Source organism: Mus caroli, unplaced genomic scaffold (assembly GCF_978045245.1).
Source record: "Mus caroli unplaced genomic scaffold, Mus_caroli_1 scaffold_10, whole genome shotgun sequence".
Taxonomy (NCBI): Eukaryota; Metazoa; Chordata; class Mammalia; order Rodentia; family Muridae; genus Mus; species Mus caroli.
Genome location: NW_028227265.1, coordinates 7,675,864 through 7,697,383, shown reverse-complemented (window position 1 = coordinate 7,697,383; position 21,520 = coordinate 7,675,864). Strand labels below are relative to the sequence as shown.

At 53.8% G+C, this 21,520-nt stretch overlaps 1 protein-coding gene across 1 annotated transcript in view; it reads left to right on the top strand.

Moving 5' to 3' along the window:
- Jph3 (junctophilin 3) overlaps nt 1–21,520 on the top strand; it is a 60,866-nt gene that overhangs the window by 21,842 nt on the left and 17,504 nt on the right. Inside the window, exon 2 of the mRNA XM_021170767.3 lies at nt 709–1,486. Within this exon, the coding sequence (XP_021026426.1) occupies nt 709–1,486 (778 nt within the window). The remainder of the gene's footprint in view (nt 1–708; nt 1,487–21,520) is intronic.

Here is a 21,520-nt window from a genome sequence, read left to right as displayed (position 1 = left end):
ACAGTGCAGTGTACGGGGCGTAAGTTTCTGGACTCCCAAGTTCTACAGTGTACTACTTGTGGTCAGATAATATTTTTTTAATTTTTTTGGTTTTTCGAGACAGAGTTTCTCTGTGTAGCCTAGGCTGTCCTGGAACTCACTTTGTAGACCAGGCTGGCCTCGAACTCAGAAGTCCGCCTGCCTCGGCCTCCCAAGTGCTGGGATTAAAGGCGTGCGCCACCACTGCCCAGCTTCAGGTAATTTTAATGTCCGTTGTTCATGCACCTGATGCTCTTCTGGGCTGTCCCCACTGCTGGCAAACCTTCTGGGACACCTTCAACAGCAGCAGCAGCAGGTACCTTGCTCTCCCCAAGGTGAACCTCTGCCCTTAACAGTCTCATAGCCCCCAGCCTTCTGCAAGCCATGTTTCCTTCCTCTGTTACCCCTCTCTCTGAAGGTTCCCTAGAGTCACACTGGACTCTACCTCTCTGTATCAGACCCCAGCTCAGTCTCAGAATCCAGCCATGGGAGGCAGTCCCTTTGAACATATGTCAGTGAGGTCAGTGAGTGGCCTCACTGTGGCACTTCTGCCTCTGTGCCCAGGTAAACCCTCCTGGGTTTCATTTTCAAAGAGAGTTTCTGAGAGGGGCAGGTGAGTGTGGATCTTCCACACACCTGCCACCGACATCCCTCTTCAGGAGCTCACCCCTCTTTTCTTTGTCTCCCCAGGAACGTACCAGGGCCAATGGGTTGGTGGCATGCGCCAGGGCTATGGTGTGCGGCAGAGTGTCCCTTATGGCATGGCCGCAGTCATCCGCTCGCCCCTGAGGACCTCCATCAACTCCCTGCGCAGCGAGCACACCAACGGGGCGGCACTGCACCCGGACGCCTCCCCAGCAGTGGCCGGCAGTCCGGCCGTGTCCCGTGGTGGCTTCGTGCTGGTGGCCCACAGTGACTCGGAGATCCTCAAGAGCAAGAAGAAGGGACTGTTCCGGCGCTCGCTGCTGAGCGGCCTGAAGCTGCGCAAGTCTGAGTCCAAGAGCAGCCTGGCCAGCCAGCGCAGCAAGCAGAGCTCCTTCCGCAGCGAGGCCGGGATGAGCACCGTGAGCTCCACGGCCAGCGACATCCACTCCACCATCAGCCTGGGCGAGGCCGAGGCTGAGCTGGCGGTCATTGAGGACGACATCGACGCCACTACCACCGAGACCTACGTGGGTGAATGGAAGAACGACAAACGCTCAGGCTTCGGTGTGAGCCAGCGCTCAGACGGGCTTAAGTATGAGGGCGAGTGGGTCAGCAACCGCCGGCACGGGTACGGGTGCATGACTTTCCCCGACGGCACCAAGGAGGAGGGGAAGTACAAGCAGAACGTGCTCGTGAGCGGCAAACGCAAGAATCTCATCCCGCTGCGTGCCAGCAAGATCCGGGAGAAGGTGGACCGGGCCGTGGAGGCAGCTGAGAGGGCGGCCACCATCGCCAAGCAGAAAGCCGAGATCGCTGCGTCCAGGTAGGGTTGGGTGGGGTGTCTTGCAGAACCTGAATTTTGGTTCACGACCTGCTCTGCCCGTTCGTATTGTGCCCAGTGTGAGGCTTGCCCGCTGTTCCTCTATCCGGTTCCCCAACAGGGTCTTGGCGTTCCTTGGAGGTCCTCAGAAGGTGGTCATGGGGTGGGGGCGGGGAGCTTGGGGACCTGCAGCTTCCTCTAAAACAGGGCAGGAGGGAGTCAGGAGGCTGAAGACAGGGAGGGGATGCCTCTTGTCTCTATGTGTCTTAAGTATGTTTCGTTCCTGTATACCACCGATAGAGAGAGAAGGCTGATCTAGTATATGAGACACTGTTTCAGGGATTCAGAAGAAGGCTGGAAGGTACCTCAGTACCCCAGATCTATGACTGAGGTCCCTCATGGACCCTCAGGAGACACCTCTTCCAAGGGAGCAGAGCAGCTAAGGGGTTCACATGAGGCTTGGCATTTTGAGCCAATCGCTGCCTCACTCTGCCTATGGGGCATTAAACTTATGGCTCAGGTGGACTATCAGGCCCCAGGGAATGGGTATCACGGTGGCTGTGGGTGAGCATTGTGTGGTGTTCTTTCTGTGTGTTTGTGTCAGTGCAGTGTGCAAGCCCCAGGGCTGAAGAAAGTGCTCCAGGGTGGTTCCCTGAAAACCACAGGCCAGTGTAGGAGCCTGGGCTGCTCAGCTAGTCTGAGAGGCTGCAGACTGGGGAGCCCAGGAACCACAGCCTCAAACTTGAGGATGCTGCCCGGTATGAAGCCCAGAGCTGGTACTGGCACCCCTAGGCTCTGCTCTGATGCACCTCCTTTTAAAAAATAAGTATTTATGCATGTGAGCACACTGTCGTTCTCTTCAGATACACTAGAAGACATCAGATCCCATTAGAGATGGTTGTGAGTCACCACGTGGTTGCTGGGAGTTGAACTCAGGACCCCTGGAAGAACAGTCAGTGCTCTTAACTGCTAAGCCATCTCTCCAGCCCAGTGATGTGCCTCTTAGGATGGCTTTTCGAAGGTGATGCCCAGGGTTATCATCTGAGACAAACTGCCATCATCGTTACCAGATCACCGGTGTCTGCTTGCAAATGATGTATCGGGCTTGTTGATTGCTGACCTTCCCTTAGTAGGAGGGTCATGGGACCCTCATCTGAGTAGTCACCCCCACCCCATGCCAAACAGCGGCCTGCTCTTTTGCCCTAATTGCACATGGCCTCTCAGCTTGGGGGCGGGACTAGAGTATATAGATGAGGAACGATCAGGAGCAGGGATTCCATCTGCACAGTCATGTGGAAGCCAGCACCTGTGCTGGGGTTGGCCTTTGGGGGAAAGCACCCACGTTCCTCTCAGTAACCCCACCCAGGCTCTGAAAGGAAGCATAATAAATGTGTTAGCTCCCCAGAGTGAACTCTGGTGGTACAGATCTTGCTTGCTTTGTTGTCAGGACATTAGAGGTAGATGTTTGTCTCCGTCTTCAGCTACAGAAGGCCTCAGGTGGTGTTAGAAGCCGGAAGTCTCTGTCATTCCCAGCTTGAGAGCCTGGGGGCTGGCAGCCACTTACTGTACAGGCCTCCGTCTCCTGATCCAGTGGCCTCAGGGGATATGTGTCCATCTGGAAAACATCTCCGGCACAGACTGAGCATCCAGAAAGCTCCCACTCAGCCTTTGGACTGTAGCAATTGAAGGTTTGCTGGGTCTGGAAAACTTGGATCACGGTACAGAGCACAGGTGTCAGCTGAGGTCTGGCAGCAAGACACACCTGTCCTCTGTAGTGGCTGTGGTCTAGAGGGGAACATAAGAATTCTTTAAGAGATGGAAAGAAGGGCAGAATTTCTACCTCAGTGCTGAGGCCAGACACTGCTCTGTCTTAACCCCACCCCAACAACCCCAGTTAGTGATGGGTGTGGCTGTTCACCTGGGATTTTAGCGACCTGAAATGTGTTTTGTTGTAAACATACTACTTCATACAGAAAGGTGGGAAGTGACAGCCCGAAGACTGTGGTGCTGGCTGAAAGCTGATATGTGCACCTACATCCAGAGCATCCAATGAACAAATATCCAGTGGCTTCCTTTTGCTGTCTGCTTTGTATTTAGGGACCCTGGTGGATATGGGACAGTTCAGAGGCTGGGGACACTGGCGATAGCCCTGACGGGTACCAGGTGGATTCTTTTATTTTTTCTTTTTTTGAAACAAGGCCTCGGTAGCCCTGGCTTCCTTGGAATTCACTATGTAAACCAGGCTGGAGCTAAAGGCAGAGAGCTCTGCCTGTCTCTGCCTCTGAGTGCTGGGACTGAAGGCATGCACTATCACGCTTGGCTCCAGATGAGTTCTTGAATAAAGAGCATCTGAGACGCATGGGAGATCTTCCACAGACCTGATGTCTCATGCAGCCAGATCCCCAGTGTTAGGAATGGGAACGTGGGGCCCAAGGCAGTTTCTGTATGGATGCCATGCAACACTGGGTGATGCTGTCTCCCTGGAACGGGGAGGTGGTGTTGGACCTAGGTGTATTTGGGGAGAGAGCCCCTGTGGTTGGTGTTTCTCTCTGAGCCTCAGTTCCCTCATCTACGACAGAAGAGCCATACTGTTCCCAGTGCCTGCCCCTGGCCTGCCTTCCCCAGAGTGAGAGCTTGCAGAGCTGTACAGGGGTTGGAACACAGTGGTCTGCATGTGTCGGGAAATCCCAGGGGTGGGGCTAAGAGTACAAGAAGGACTTAGAGAAGTTGGGCTCAGCCTGGGAGCTCTGAGTGAGTCACCAGCCCCTCAAGTCCTGGCCAGCCAGTCACTGTACCTGTCCCCTCTGGTACCTCCGTTGTTCTCCCTAACAAGCAAAGGGACAGGTGGGAGGAGACAGGGAAAAGATGTATGTATTGTTGTGTACCTGGACACACACACACACATGCACACATACTCCTACCTAGTCTGTTGAAGCCCTGAAGAACACCCATTACCCCCATTGGCTGCCTGGGCCCAAACTTGTTTTCTGCATAGCTAAGGTCACAGAGAGGCCCCAGTCCTGTTACCTTATTGGTGGCATGGCCATAAGATGAGATGGGCCCCAATTCTGAGTTTACACAGTTGGGATTTCAGAGTCTTTTGAGAAAGAGTCCAGTTGATGGGTATGCCCTTCCCAGGTGACCTTCACGTAGTGTGGGACCCACAATGTATAGCATATTACAGGTACGCCAGGCCCCTTCATCTCCTCCTGGGCAGTCCTAGATTACTGGCACAGGCCGAGTTGTGGGGTCTGGCCCGAGTGTGGCTGACAAGAAAGACAGGAGGCACCAGACCCTCACCAGTCACCAGGAACCAGCTTCTTAGACTCTGACCTTGAGAATAGCAGGGACCTGTTCTCAGCTCTACTGTCACTGCCGGAAGGCCAGGGCAGGCTGCTCTCTAAGCAAAGGTCCCTCCGAGAGGATGGAGCCCATGGTGTGAGGCCAGGTCTATAGTTGGCTCATCTTCATTGCCTCAGTACTGTTCTGAATGCTGACTCTTGGTGTCTCCTGCTGGAGGTCGGGAGGCAGGGCAGGGCCATCTAGAAGGCAAGCCACCACCCAGGCTATAAGCCTGAGTCTGTGACTTCTACATCCTTCCAATGGGCTTAGAACGTGGGGACCAAGAGGGAACCAGAGGCCAGTATTGAAGAGGTGGCAAATGATTGGCAGAGCCTTGGGTCTGGCAAGAGCCACCAAAGGGCTATGCTACCACGACAGAGCAGAGCGGGTTCATCCCGGGATCATCACTGTTACCATGGAGATGACAGAGCATCTAAGAAGCTGATTCCTGATGGCTGGTGAGGGTCTCATAGGTGGCTTCATTCTGAACCTGCAGGCCAGGCCTCATCCAGTAGGGTGTAATTAGAAACTGCCCATGGCGTCCTTGGCAGACATTCCAGGCCATCTTGGTGACGGCTGGGGAGTAGCTCTGAAGGATGGCATAGGCCCCTTGGGGATCCCCCTTAGAGACCTCTCTTGGGATGAGGAAGAGCTGGCACCTTGAAGTACCCTTTAGATGGAGAGCTGGGGCTGGAGAGATGCTCAGAGGATAAGGGGACCCGAGCTCAGTTGCCAGCAGCCGCATTTGGCGGCTCACAACCACCTACAACTCCAGCTCGAGGGGATCAGACACCCTCCTCTGGTCTCCACGGGCCCTGCATGCACACAGGTGCATTTACACATGCACATAAGCAAGAGATAAAATGTGAGTCTTTAAATGCAGTACTGCTTCTGGAGTGGGAAGGGGGTGGGTGTGTGCACTTGGGAAGAGGCCTGCTCAGGAGAGTGTCCAACCCTCAGATCCATATGAAGTCACCATGAGCCATCATGGGCTAAGCCTTCCCTCCCCCCACCCCCACACTGTGTGTGAATGCTATGGTCCTCCTTATCCATACATTTTCCTGTGGTCAGCTGTGGTCTGCCTGGAAGTGTCTTGAGGAAAATTCCATAAGTAAATAATTCATGAGTCCCCCCCCACACACACACACACACTTTGGGACTGGCTCCCTCGTGCACCCATAGGTTTTTCCGCTGTGCGCCATCATGAGGTGCGCAGTGGCGTCTGGCACGGCCCCCCTCCATCCTCCCCAGGCCGTCACTCATTCTGTGACTTATCCTTGTCCGGCATATCTCTACCAGGTATGATACCCACCTGTGAGCCACCCACTGGGTTGTTGCCTTCATGTGACCCTATTTGACTCAGTAGAGTGGCTGTCCTGTCACTAATAGTTATTGTCACCTTCTCACAGGCACCTGGAATAACTAATTCTATAGATGGGGCTGAGGATCGGAACCTGAGAACTCAGTGCTACCTGCCCCAAGGGGACTGCTGTATGCGTGACACCCTTTCATAACTTGCTTTGCAAGGCGCTGTGTCTGCTGCTCTGAGCCTATCCCTTCTCCCTTGTCCAGGAGTCTCCACACTGGCGCAGCCTGGTGTGCACGTTTCCTCACCATCTGAGATGTGGGTGTTCCACGTTGCTGGAGCCCTTCCTCTGTTAGAGTGTTCCGGGCATTTCTGATCTTGCAGTCGTGGACGGAGGCTGCAGAGGCCATCCACCTACCCCTTCTGTTTCTGTACCATTCTCCCCTGTAGCCTTATGATCTACTGGGAGGCACATGCTGTGAGCCCACCGTGGATGCAGCCCCCCCCGCCCCCCCCAGGAGGAGGTAATGGGCTCCTAGGTTTGTGGCTGTGCCCCAGGAAGCTGAACGAGGCCCCTGAGGTGTGCCGCATCTTGAGCCCAGAACCTGCAGCTGTGTCACCTCTGTTGACAAAAGGGCTGTGGAGATGTCGATGAGGGTGTGGGAGAGGGTGATTATCCCCCCCAGGTGGCCCTGTTTTGTCACAGGGTCTTCATGTGAGGCAGGCAGTGAAGGCAGAGGTTGGAGCTGTGAAGTACAAAGACAAAAAAGAGGCCAGGAGCTAAGAAATGGAAACAACTTCTAGTTGCTGGGGAAGTTAAGGGAGAGGATTTTCCTGGAGCCAATCTGGACGGGGCCAACACAGGCCACTGCCTGATTTCAGCTCTTCTGTAGCTTGGCACATCAGGTGTAGTTTTGTTTGTTTGTTGTAGTTTGTGGCCATAGGAGGTGTACGTACACGTTTGCTATTCTGGCCACAGACCTGTCTGTTTGAGCACCTCCTGAGAATGTTCAAGTCCCCTCTCTCCCACCGGCTGTGCTGACCCACAGTATAACTTCCTGGTCTAGGACTGGACTCCTGCCCCCGATGGGAGGCCGGTAACACATCTGGCAGGCAAAGGCCCACCCATCTGCTTGGGCTTGGCCTTGCCACTTGCAACTGGACAGGGTGGGTAGGGTTTTAGCATCCTGGGAAGTGACTAGACACAAGAGCAGCTGAGGAGGGGACACTAGAGACAAAGAGCTGGAGTATATTATCCAGGGATCTGGCTTTATTCAAAACCTCAGTTCTGTCTCAGGGATCTGAGAGATCGTGGCCTTGGGCTGTGTCTGGCACCTTCTGTGGTAATTCTCAGAATGTGGGCAGCCTCTGCCCATGCCAGTACCACCTCCTGGTCCCCACCCCGAGAGCTGTCACCTTGGTGCAAACAGACAGATCCCGTTGTTGGAAGCCACAGTTAGGACAGGTGTCACACGCCCTGCCTATGGAAATGCTGGTCACATGGTAGTCTAGGATCTCTGTGCAGTCTCAAGCAGCTGTCACCTGGATTCACGGGCACCAGAAGACAAGGGATTCAGCTGGAGTTTCCCGTGTCCTGAGGCTCGCTGGACCTGAGAGTCCTGCAGTCCTGAGCAGGTGGAGCTGTGGGACCTGGGCCCACGACATTCTCCTTTTGCCACATGAACTTGTTGTTGTTTAAAAGACCCCCTGGGATGGGACTCCATGAGACCTTCCTGGCCTGTCCTAGGATTTGGTGACATTGCAGTGTCTCCTCCACATCCAGCCTGTCCTTCCCACTGAATCCCTCTTTACCACTTGTCTCTCAAAAGTGCTAAGTGAGTGGCTCCAAGTGTCTGTGACCTCAGCAGGGATCCGAACTCCTGGACCTTGCTTTCCTCTCTGTGTGATGGCAAGTGGGGACCAGGGCCACATGCCAGCTGACATGTCCGTGGTGTGCAGTGCGGACGTCCCAGGGTCAGGCTGACCCCAGTGGACTGAGTGACTTATTATTATTCTGGCCTCTGCTCCTGTGCCCCTGTTCCCTGAACAAGTACAGAGTCTCAGTGTCTGTGGCAGCCTGTTCTATACACAGCAGGCTGTCCCCTACCTGAGCCTTTCACAGGGAATTTGCAGCTCTATCAGGTGGCTCACGTGACCTGGGTTTCACATGTACCAGAGCCTCTTGCTGCAGCCTCCGAGTCTCTGGGATGCCGGGTGTCCACGGCCAGGCCTGGCTCACCCGTTGCTCTTTGTGAGACTGATGGTAGACTTTGCTGTGACAGCTGACAGAGCAGAGGGGTTCTGAGGTCCTCCCACACACCATGGCTCCAGCCACACTGACTCTTCTGGGAACCCCCCCTCCATCCTGCTGAAAGGTGGCAAAGTGCCACACCCTGGGCAGTCATAGCAGCAGGGACAGGCTGGGTGGGGTTCTAGAGGCTGCAGTGGGTGGAGCCCTGTGGGTTCTTCTCCACGGGCCAGGGCAGAGCCTCTTGTCCCTGCTGGGTTCCAAGGTTCCATGGCCTGTGGCTCTGCCACTCTGATCTCTGCCTCTGTCCCTTGTTGTCCCTTACGTCTGCGTGTATGTTGTGTAACTGAGCTCTGGAATCCATGTTTCTCGGGGATTTTAAGGTATAACTGACAACTTGGGATTTCTCCCATCTCTGTAGAGTGCAGTCAATGATGTAGACAGGACATGGTTTCCAGGACAGAATCCCAGGGCAGTTAGCTCAAGCAAAATGGCACCTGGATATCTCCCCCTGCTAGAATGTACTGCAGGCCCAGCTGGACCCAGGGCTGCAGACAGCATGGCAGGGTGTGGAGCAGGTCGGGGCTCTCTCTCCTCCCATTCGTTTCCTAGGGGTTCTGTGTCACCATCCAGAAGGTCCTCGGCGTGAGGACCTCGGCAGGTGAGTTTGCTCACGCACCTGATGGCTGTCAACCTTTTCAGGAAGGAAATGTCCACTCGCTTCCAGCGCCTTAGAGCTGTCCTCCTGGAAGCTCCCGTGCTTATACAACATGGAGTCAAGTCACTTTCCCTTTCCCCATTGCTCCAGAGAGGAAAGCCTGGTTGTAGCTAGCAGTCTGTCGTGGTGGAGGTATGGTGGTAAGAACCTAAGGCTGCCAGGGGAACATGGTGTCTGCAGACGGGAAGTGGGATTGACTTATCACACCAGTGACCCACTTCCTCCAGCAAGGCCCCACCTCTTCAAGATTCCACAGCCTCCCAGAACAGTGCACACAGTTGGTACTGGGTTTCCAATGGAGGAGCCCGAGGAGGGTTCTGTCCATGGTGCTGAAGGAAGCCTAGCAGCTCAGCCAACCCTGGGACAGAGCAAAGGCCATAGGCCCACATGTTTAGAGCCCCATTTATGGGCCAGTACATCCTGCCTACATCCCAGGACAGCCTTATCACCCCAGATACACAAGCGTCCCCACTCTGATCCCAGCGTGGAACTATAGTCTGATTCCTGTCTCTGTGGATTTTTGATATTTCAACATCCTACTTCAACAAGTCTTTGTTTTCGTTTTTTTCTGGTCCACATCACGTTCTCGATGGTCATTCTTGCTGACTCCTGGGTAATATTCTGTGTGGTTACTTACCTATTCATTAACTCTTGGCCTGTCTCTTCCCTTGTCTACTGTGGATAAGGCCGACGTGGATGTTCTTGGACTTGTGTGCAGTTTTCCTGAGTCCTGTGGTATCTTTGCTGATCGACTTCCGCATCTGCTGGGGAGACATGGTGTGACTCTCTCCATCCCTTGCCAGAACTTGGCATTGGCCGTCTTCTCTATCCCGCCATTTCAGTGGGTGGGAAATGGTGTCACAGTGTGGGTTTGTAGCTCAGACTGGCCTTGAACTTATGATCCTTGTGCCTCAGCCGTCCTCGCTCATCCCAGCTTAGAGCTGCATTTCCACATGGCCAGTGGTATTACCCATCTTTCTGTGTGTTTATGGGCAATGTTACCTTCTTGGAGGGTATAATTCATTTTGGCATTTTAGTAAATATTTGCATTCTCCGAGTGTTAGTTAAATTCATCTAAGATGCGACCAGGCTCCCTGGCATCTGGAGAGCATAATGCTGCCTGAGCCTGTGCCCTGGGACACACAGGAGGGCACTGCAGAAGGGTTCCTTCCAGGAACAGGGACTTACACCTAACTCTGAGCCCTCCCCGCAGACCTGTCTTGGGTGCCCTCGGAGACACAAGGCACGGGGAACGAGGTAGATCCTCAGCAGGCAGAGCCGTTTCCACTCCAGCCCCACAGAGGATGAAGCAAGTCCAAGGCTGCGCCCCCTCAGGGCCTGTCTGTGCTGGGCAGAGCTGTTCATTGAGGTCAAGTACCTGGGTCTTCAGTAGCCCACCACTGAATGTGACCTCAAGAAGGAGGAGAGAGGAGGTACAGCCATCTTGTGAGGACACTCGGTTGCTAGGAAACGTGGTCCTAATTTAAACAGGGTCCAGGTAACTGTTGGTGGTTTCAGGACAGTGAGTTTACAGGGGAGGCAAAAGCTATGGGAAACAGCCACATTTGCCACCCTGACCACGAGTAGTCACTCTCAGGGCTTGTGTCCCTCAATCCACAGCCTTTCCTGGACCCCTGGCTGCCCCATCTCTACAAGGGTCATAGCACCTGTGGCCCCCTGTCAGTCATAGCTCCCTCGCTCAGCCCCTTGTTCTCTGAGCACAGAGTCTGTGTGTCACCTTGGGCCTCTGGCTTGGACCAGACCTGGTCAGGGTAGACGGAGTGGGTGTGGATGGGCATGTTAGATTTCCCTGAATCACAGAGCTAAGGGACAGCCAAGGCAGGCTGTCTCCAAACCCAGAGCAGATGGCCAGCTGGGGCCTTCTGTTCTGTTTTTCTTCTGAGGACAGAGGTGAGTATAGTCCACCTGTCTCCAGCCCTTGCCTCTGTTGCTGTCTCTCCATGTCTGCCCCTGCCTCTCCTTAAATTTTCCATCCTTCCTTCCTCCCTTCCCTCCTCCCTCCCTCCCTCTCCATCCCTGCTTCCTTAGCTTCTTCTTTCTTCCCGTTCACTCCCTCCATTCTCTCCCCCTCTCTTCACCTGTGGATTCCCGTCATGGAACCAGGACGGCCACAGTGAATTGAGCCTGGCCCTCTGCCATCAGCTGACAGCCACATGTGGGGTGTTTATAAGAAGCTGGCTCCCGACAGATGGAGGGAAGTGACTGGCTGATGTAGGGGCTGCTCCCTTCCAGAGCCCTGAGGCCTCCCCTTTCCAGCCCCAGGGGTCTGTTAGTGATTTTCTCAGCAGGGCGGCCTGATGGCTGGCGCCTTGAGAAGCAATTAGGCGAAGTAGCTGAACCAGGGAGCTATTACCCGCAGGGCTCCACAGTCACTGTGACCTCAGTTACCACTCAGCTGCACCCAGCTGGAGCACCCACAGCAGGCCCAGACACCCCGCCCTGGTGTCTCAGCCCACCCCTTGTGGAGAGCAGCTGTTGGGGAGGCCAGGGTGATGGCCATGCTGTCACTGGTAGAACTGTAGTGGCTACCAACGACATTGGGTTGAAAAGGATTAGAAGGGCAGATCTGGGTGGGAAGCCAGCCTCTGTTGATCAGTAGCTTCCATTAGCGGCTCACCAAAGGCTGCGTCTAGGAGAGCTCGTGTGTTGTCTCTGGGCTGTGTTGGCTTAAAGTTCTGGGGGTGAGTTGTCCCAGGTGCCCTGCTGGGGTGTGTATGTGGTATGCATGTGTGTTCACATGTGTGTGTAAGTGTGCTTACCCATGCCTCTGTGTGTGTGCACATGTGTGTTCACAGGTCTGTAAGTGTGCCCACCTATGCCTCTGTGTATGTGAAGATCAGAAGTTTAATGGTGTCTTCCTCTATCGATCTTGAGCAACCTGCCCCCCCCCCCAACCATCTCCCTAGCCCTAGGGCATTTTATCAGCAGTTTTTAGAAATTGTGGATAAAGGAGCCATGGATTTTGCCTTACAAGCACGAGGACCTGAGCTCCATCCCCACTATATATATATCTATCTCAGACGTGGCGGCTCATGCTTGTAATCCCACCGCTGGGGCAGTGGAGGCTGGGAGGCCTGAGGTTCACTGGCCAGCAAGTCTAGTTTAATCTGCAGTCTTGGGCCAATGAGAGACCCTGTCCAAAAAAGCAAAGTAGATGGTAACAGAGGAGGATGCCCAATGTTTGACCTCTACATGCGTGTGCACATGTGAGAATACGCACACGTGATAGCTTTTATAGAACCCACAGAACAGAATGGTCCCCTTAGCCATTGTTCACAGCATCACACACACACAACCATAACCAGCCTCTGTCCCCCTTAACACATGGCTCCCCTCTAACTCCCTAACCTGCTGGCCACCATAAAAGCTGGGATTTGAGGCATGACACGGCTGAGGAAAACATGCTTCCCTCAGTGGTGGCTGGCAGGGTGCTGAAAGACCCACAACGTGAGGACTACCTCACGTTCTGACTCAGGAGAGGCGACACCCCAAAATCACCCACAAGAAACGGTCTTGCTGCAACTTGCAAGAGGATTTTTATTCGAGAGCGTTCTCGGGCCCATGGTCATACACCACGCAGGGGTAGAGGACCATGGCGCCCCGAGTAGCTGAGTAAGGGGGTATTTAAAGGAAGAAACCACAACTCAAGGAAGTGGGGAGGGGTTGTTGGAAAAATACCAAAGATACCAGTTAAGAGTCATAAGGAAGTGTAAAGTCACAAGAGTCACAGAGAATACCTGGTAATTGTTTTGGTTAACTCTCAGTTTCTAAGAGCCCCTAACAATAGCACATTTGCATGGCAGTTTCCGGCGTTGGTCAGGGTGACTTTCTTTGAATGAACACTCTTTGAACTCAGGAAGCAGGTAGGTGGAGGAAGGAATGTCGCTATCAAGGTATGATTAGCATACCTTGGAGCAATGAGTCACAAAGGTTACATTCCCAAGCCTCGACCTAAAGGCCTAGAATTTTGTTACTTCTTCAGTGCCTGCTCAGACCAGGGAGAATCCTGGTCCGATGTCAGGGTTCCAGCAGGCCTGGCCGTGTGGGATGAAGATGCACCCCCAGGGGGTTTGAGTTTTGGGGTTTAGTTTTGAGTTTTTGAAGGAAGGTCTCCCTTATGTATAGCAGGTGAGTCTTGAACTTGCCATCCTCCTGCCTCAGCCTCTGTGCCTCCTTTAACACCTTGCCTGGCATCTATGGCCTGTGGTGGACCTCCCTCCACTGACTGCTCCTCGGAGGCTCCTCTTGCTGCAGGTCCCATGGGACCTGGTGTCACCAACCTCACCTGCCCATCACAGCCCTCAGTTTCCACTCTCCTGTGGCCATAAGGACGCTGACGTGGAAGGACACAGAACATTCTAACGTGGGGCTGACATTCAGGGATGGCACCGAAGCTCCAATCTTAATTTTTTGTTACTGTCTTGGGGTTGCCAAGGACTGAGCCCAGGCCTTGAGCATGCTGGGGAGGCTCTTCCACACCGAGCCCCGCCCTGTGATCACCGACAGCTGCACAGGCAGTTTCCGGTTGATGCTGGTTTGAAAGACAAGTATTTGCCCCAAGAAGAGATCAAGGACCCATCTCATGAAATGCAGACTATGTCTCTCTCTCCCTCTGCGCAGGCTCACACCACCTATGTTGGAAGGCACAGCGTGCACCTCTGCACACTGGCTTTATGTGCCCTCTTCTTGTGACATCAGGGCTGGCCACCTGTGCCAGCCTGCCCTTGTGCCCCGTCACGACAGTTCCTCAGCATCTCCCACAAATGTGTCCAAAGTCGGTGGACACATTTGTGGTGTTAGTGTTCTTGGCCCTGTTGTTTTCTACCCGCTTACCACCCTCCTGGGTCCACCCTGCCAGCCCTGCCCACACAGCCCAGTCATTGGATAGCACAGTTTTCTCAGCCATGCAGTGATGTTTAGAAGTGCAGGCAGTGTCCCTATCCTGTGACATGTGTGGGAATGGCCTTGTGTGGCAAAGTCCCATGAAAAGTGTCCAGGGGTTGAAAATAAATGCCTCCCACTGGGACCTGAGCTCTGGGTGCTGGCCAGGCCTGTGCTGTTTCCAAGTCTCTGGGACTTGAGGGATGTGATAAGAAGCAGGAGACAAATGGAGAACTGTGAGTGAGACAGGGAGGCAAGGGCCTATCGCTAGGCTCCCCCTGGGCATATCCCAGCCCCCCAGGGGTGCTTCCATAGTCTGGCAAGGGTTGCCCAGGGCTTGGTGAGCCAAGCTTGGGGTAGAGGGATAGATAGGCCTTGCATGAAATTCTAGGAGAAAGCCCTGTCAGTACCTCCCGGACCCTTCCTGAGGGGCTCATTTGAAAGATGTATCTAGTTGTTTATTTAGTTAGCTAGTTAGGTTTTGAGATAGACTACCTCCGGGGCCACCCATTGTGGGGCTCATTTGAAACATGTATCCATTTGTTTATTTAGTTAGCTAGTTTTGAGATATACTTATGCAGTGTAGCTCTGGGCAGCATCAAACTAGCAGTAATCCTCCTGCCTCAGCTTCCTGAGTGTCTGGCTATCAAAAATCAGATCTTTCAGATGGTCCTCTTCTTTCTCCCAGTTGTCCCACTCTTTTCCCTAATACAGTCTTCACACTTTCTTAGATGCAAACAAAGCCAAAGGATAACACCAACCTCCTGCCTCTGCCTGTTGGTGCCCTCACCTGACGACTCCTTATGCTACTCGAGGTTAACAGGGTGTGTCCACTAAGATGGGAGCCAGAGCCCAACTAGTACAGTCCTATCACGGACTGTATGTCTCCTCCACAGCACTAGGAGCCCTGCAGGACCACAGGCTCTGACTCAGCCCCCATCTACCTCACACGGCATTCTCCATCCTCTCCAGGCCTGGGGGGCCTCTAAGGTCCATCTCAGACAAGTGCTTGCCCTCCAATTCTTCCCTGTGGGTAAAGAGGAAGCCACACAGCTAGTGAGGTGGCTTGAATCTTAGTTGCTCACGGTTATAGCTGTGTCATCTTCTGACCATCACTAGGGTACAGATGGTAGGCACTTGCAGACTGGTCAGGTTGGAAGGTCTCCTCCCCAAGTTCGGGGTGAGGGATCAGTGATCTTGAGTGTACTCTACTAACAGGATGGGACAGGGTCAATTGACAGTCACCTTTTGACCACCCAGTTGGAGGGAGGAACCCAGTGCAGCACCCCTAAGTTCTGGTCACTCACACTTCCCTTCCCCATCATCCATGGGGAAGCCATGTTTCCCAGGGCAGGAGTGTGACTTATACAGGCTCCCAGCTCTACACTGGCAGAACTGAACCCCTGCCTGGTGTCTGTGTGAGCTTTGTAGGATCCCGATAAGTGCTACGTGGCCAGGGTGAGGCTTAGTCCAGACCTGCACTGTGCAGGACTCTGGGGGTCACCTGCACTCATACTCCTGGGCTTCTGTTTCCTTGGCTCTGGCAAGCACGTAGCGTTCGGTGTCTGCTCCTCTCAGACACCCAACAGCTCACTGCTGCTCCCCTTCCTGCCAGTGTCTGTCTATCAGTTGGTCCCCCGTAGAGTGGATCAACTTGAATCTTCATCCCCAGCGTAGCACTCAGGTGCCCATCCAGAACACCGGAGTCAACTAGCTGAAGCCTGTGGTTTGCAAAACTCCCCTGCCCAGATGACCTTAACCAGTGACCACACAAGGTCCAAAGAGGCTTTGGCTGGGTCCCACCCAGAGTTCTCAGGGAAGATGGGCTGAGCCTTGGGGTCCCCAATGGAGTCTCTTCCTGCTTTCTGGGTGCTCACTCGACAGCTGACTCAGCATCAGATTCTGAGACACCTTTGAGCTTCCTTCGCTCCTGACAACACAGGTGATCCCACATTACAGATGCCGAGACAGCCACAGAGACAGAACCCAGCCCTCTTCCCCTAGAGACTTCTCATACAGGGACAGGGCCTGCAGAAACTGGACTGGACATGGTGACAGGGAAACCTGACTCCTCTTTCCAGTCATACTGAGTCTACTCCTGCTGAAGGCCTGTGTGCTCCCATCTCTGTCAGTGCATGTGGATTTGGTTGTCATGGGGCTAGCCTCAGCTCGTAACCTGATCCATCCTCAGGTAACTAAACTCAGATTGGCAGGGGCTGCAGACTTGGAAAGCCAGATGGTTTGGTTTCTGATGGACGTGAGTAATGCCTTGTGGGAATGCGTAGAAACCCCTACTTTAACTGTGCCCGTAGACCCAGTGAGATAGACAGTATCTTCATCCACCTTCCATGTCTAGAGGGCAGAGGCACTTACCTGGCCATGTGTCTGCGTCCTGGCAGCATCAGTGCAGACTGCAGCAGCCTCTGTGCCCTCCCGCCCCCTGCTGTGCCTATAGTTTCCTGAGGCTCTGTCTTAGAGTGCTACAGTCTGAGCGCTCAGTACAAACCGGAGGGAGCTGGGCTCTCTCATTTTAGAGGCCTGGCACAGGAAATGTGGTTCTATAGAGGACCACACTCCCCCAGGCTCCAGGGAAGCCCCCTTCCTGTCCCTTCCAGAGTGTCCTTGGTGTCCCTTCTCAGCTTATGGCCACATCCATCCAGTCTCTGCCTTTGTCTTTACATGGCTTCTCTCTGAAAGGCGCTCTCCCCCCACTTTTCCTTTCTGTTGTTTGTTTTGAAACAACATCTCATGTAGACCAGGCTAGCCTAGAATCTGCTGTAAAGCTGAGGGTTGCTTTGAACTCCTGATCTCCGTGGCTCTACCTCCCAAGTGCTGAGATTACAGGTATGTGTCACCATGCCTTATATGAAGTCTGCCTCTTTTAAGGATATGGTGGTGACAGCCAGAATCTAAGCCACCTGCGCGACCCCACCTTAAGGTCCTCAATCTTTTTGTTTATTTTTTGTTTTACAAGACAAGGTTTCTTTGTGTGGCCCTGGCTGTCCTGGAACTTGTTCTGTAGACCAGGCTAGCCTCAAACTCAGAAATCCACCTGCCTCTGCCTCCCGAGTGTTGGGATTAAAGGGGTGCGCCGCCACCCCCACCCCCCACCCCAGCTCTCACTATTACTTTTACATTTACTCTGTGTGTCTGTCTTTCTGTCTGTCTCTGTGTGTGAGTATGCATTTCCCATGGTGTACGTGTGGATGTCAGAGGACAGCTTGGAGGGATCATTTCTCTCATTCCACCCTGAAAACTCCAGGAACTGAACTTGGATCGTCAGGCTTGGCAGCAAGCTCCTTTTACCAGCTGAGCCACCGTGCTGGCCTCTCAAGGTTCTCAATTTAGTCATAGATACAAAATATCTTCTGAATACTACACATCATTCCTTACGGGTATTGGGAGAGGAAGAAGGCATGAGGGGATGGGACCTTGTGAATGCTGGAGTGGCTCCCAGCCTGGGTCCCAAGCCCCACCTCTTCCAGCTTTGGCACAGTGGGATGGGCTGGGTTTTGCCTGGGCCTCCCAGCCCTGCTTCTGAGCCCTGCTCCCTTCACTTCTTGGATGTCAAGTTCGGCTCTGCCATTAGCTCCAGTGTGCTCTGAGATCTAATCCCCAGAGACCTGTGAACACTACAAACACCTCATTAATCCTCTGCATGGCCCCAGGAGGCCAGGCTGCTACACTTTGCCTTTGGAGATCCGAAAATTTGCAAAGAAATGGCACATCCTGGCGGGTGCCAGAGTTCTGCAGGGGGGGGAGGGGGCTGTCTGTCTGTGTCTTGTGACCAGGAAGCAGCTGGCTGTAGGGCTGAGTGGTCTCCACCCCTATTTCTTCCTGCAGGAAGCTCTATGTGTTTAGGGCTTGGGATTTGAGTGCCTACTTGCTGGGTGGGGTGAGACGTGAGCTAGGGTTCTAGCAAGAGCGACAAAGACCTGCATGCCCAGCTGTGGGGGTGACAGTGAGGAAGAGGCCTTGGTCACATTTGAGCAGCAACTCAGGCTCAGAGCTGTGTGTGGCAGCAGGGATCTGGGACTTTGGGCCCCATCCCCTCATCCCCTTCTAGCTACTCTCTGTCGGAGCTCTCTGAGTCATTGCTGATCTTCTCTGGGTGACCCAAAGACAGGGCACACACAGGTTGACACCCCAGGAGGTGTGGGCTGTCCATGTTGGCAGTTTGCAGGGAGAGCTCTGTCCCTGTGCCATGCTGCTCCTGTGGTGGAGAACTGGGTGGCAGGTGGCGTTCAGGGCTGGGTCCCTGACAAGCCCTGCTCAGGACAGGAGAGATACAAGTTTCCCAAGAAGCCTAGGCACTGAGTAAAAGCTTTGATCAGTGTCCCTGCTGTAACCTACGGTCCCCAGATCCTCCATGGCCTTGGCTCCCTCTCTGTCAACAGTCCTGCTTCATACCAAGATCTGAGTGGAGGAGCCAAGAGGGAGCACTGCACAGACCTCTCATGCCCTGCTCAGGCACTGGCTTCCCCTCCAGCTTTCCCTCCTCCTCCTCCTCCTCCTCCTCTTCCTCATTCTCCTCTTCCTCTTCCTCTTCTCTCTTCTTCTCTTCTTCCTCCCTTCTCTCTCTCCCTTTCATCAGACTGGATCTCTGGCCCTACTGCGTGAGATGCTGCTGGCAGGTTTCTGAGCTCCCCCCACCCCACCCCTCACCCCTGTCCTTGGTTGCCAGGCTGCTCATGCAGACAGCATCAGGGAGAGTGGCTCTCATCTGTTGACTGAGTTAACCAGCGTTTGTGGTGCTGCCCTGAACCCCCCTGCCCTTAGCTCATGGGGGTGCATCCAGCTGCCGTGTGACCTGCTCACGCGGGGACACAAATAAAGGTGAGATCGGGGACTCCAGAAGGGTTGGCAGGAAAGGGCTTCAGAGGCGGCGGGATTGGTGTCAGGCCTGTGCCCAGCAAGGCATGTCTTACAGGTAAGCCAGCTGACATTGTGAGTGCAGTTGACCCCCAGACAGGCTCTCACCTTGGTGCCCAGGCTCCACCTGGTCCCACTGAGCTCCTGGGGGGCTGCTGGGGTCCCACCAATGGAGGAGGCCAACTTCCTCTTTGCCCTCTGCCCCGTTGAAATATGGGTTCTGGTAGCCAGGTAGTGCCATAGCAGACATGCACACACACACACACTGCCCCAGTGCCGAGGCCCAGGGTAGAGGAGAGCAGGGTTGTCATACACGATCCCCTTGGGCCATCCCTGAGGCCAGGCAGCCATGCTTGAGACTCCATGGATGAGGCCTCCCTATGTGCCTCTGGTGTTGCTTCATCATGCCCAGTTCAGAGTTTCTGCCTGTGAACATGCCCTTTGTTGTGGGGTCAGGAGACCCTCTTCCTCCTTTCACCGAGTACAGCAGAGTTGCCTACAGATCGGATTTAAGATGGGCATTGAAAAGGCAAAGCAGAGGCTTCAGGTTACTGTGTCTGCCCACACGTGTGAGGGCCTCAGTGTACACATTAGCCCATGTCTGACCCTGTCCCCCTGGGCTCCTGTGGTTAGGACCTGCCTGGCCACCCTGGGAAAAGACCCTGAGCCCAGCCTGGTGGCCAGGCTGCCCTGTTCAGTGGGTCTCTAGGCTGTTCCTCGTACAGTTTGCGTGGTTGGCCTGCTATTCCTGGGTGCGGGGGTGGGCTGTAGGGTGAGGGAAAAGAGGGGGTGCTGGATCTAAAGATAGATAGGAGGCCTGAAGGTGAGGGGAGGCGCCGGAAGGAGGGTGAAAGAATGCTTAAAAATCGACCTGCCTTTGCTTTTCCTGAGCTCCTAGAGCACTGGGGTTGTCATGACAACCGAGATGCATCCTCTCTATCCTCCCCACCCCCACCTCCACCCCCCCTCCCCCAAACACACACACATAGAATCTGGATGGTGTGGGTGGAGCCTTTTCTCTGACTGGCCAAGAGCTCTCTGACTGGGCAGACTCAGCACTGGAGGGAGATGAGCCTCAGCCCGGCTTCCCCTCATAAACAACTGTTTCCCCACTTGTGATGTGGGGTGGCCTGAGGTTATGACAGTATTCTGAGCAGAACCCTGCCCACAGGGGAACCCAACTGCCATTCCTGCCAGGAAAACCGTACCCTTCTCTCGTTGGACTGCCTGGTTTTCTAAAATTGGCTTTCTAACCCCCACCTCCAGAGTCAGTCCTGGCATTCCCACCTCAGCGGTGGTGAGTTGGTGAGGTGGCATTCCAGCTAGCACAGAGGTGACCACCGGAGGAGGGCACTAACACAGGGAACAGAGAGGCCGTTGGGAACATGACTTTCAGACGGTGGCATTGAGCTGATGCAGACCGCGGCGCTGCTCATTGACTGGGCCAATTTAGGCTCCGTTTGGGGAACAGGAAAGTGGGAATCTGCCTCACACCTCTGAGGTGAACTCCAGGTGTGCAGTAAGGGGCTGATTCCTTACTACATGGAGCACGGCTGTGAAATCAAACCCAGCCAGCCACGCAGTGTGCTCTCACAGACTCAACACTTGGGAGGCTGAGGCCGGGCTGCAAATTTTAGACCAGCAAGATCCTCTCCACAAAGCAAGATTCTGGTTCAAAAGTCCGAGGGCTAAGACACAGCTCTCCAGTGAGTGTGTGCTTCCGTGTGCAAAGCTCTGGGTTTGCACACCTGAACCCTGCAAGACGGTCAGCTTACTACGCTGCACTAAGCCCTGGGTTCAGTCTCCAGCACTGCGTAAATCCGGGTGGAGGCCTTGGAGGGATGGCTCCCTGTCACAGGGACCAGAGTTCAGATTCCAGCATCCATGATGAGTGGCACACAAACACTTGGAACTACAGCTCCAGGAGGTCCAGCATCCTCTTCTGGTCCCCATAGGCTCTTTCATGTATGTGCACATAGACACATAGACAAATACCCATTATTAACGATGATGCTAAGGGCTGGAGGGATGGCTCAGCGGTTAAGAGCACTGACTGCTCAGATTCCGGAGGTCCTGTGTTCAAATCCCAGCAACCACATGGTGGCTCACAACCACCTGTAATGGGATCTGATGCCCTCTTCTGGTGTGTCTGAAGACAGCCACAGTGTACTTATAGACATAAAATACATTTTTAAAATCTTTAAAATGATCTGGTACTCAGGGTTGACTTTAAAAAAATGATTATTATTAATTATAATAATATTTATATAAGAATATATTAAGTATAATAATAATTTAAAAATAATGGTTATTAATTATAGTAATATTTATGTAATATATTACATGTAATAATTGTTACTATTATAACTACAGGCATGGTGACACATGACTGTCAGTCAGCCTAGCACTTAGGAGGAAGACAGACAATCATTTGTTCAGGTCATCCTCGGTTACATACTAAGCTGGAGGCCAGCCTGAGCTACACAAGACCCTGCCTCAAAAATAATAAAAAGGCAAAACAAAAAGAGAAATGCAATTAAAGCTATATTGGGATGATACTGCCCTGCTTGCCAGCCTGGGAGAGATGGGTGAGCTCTCCCAACCCACTGTGCAGGAGAGCCATAGATGGGTCTCCCAGGAGAGCTCTCA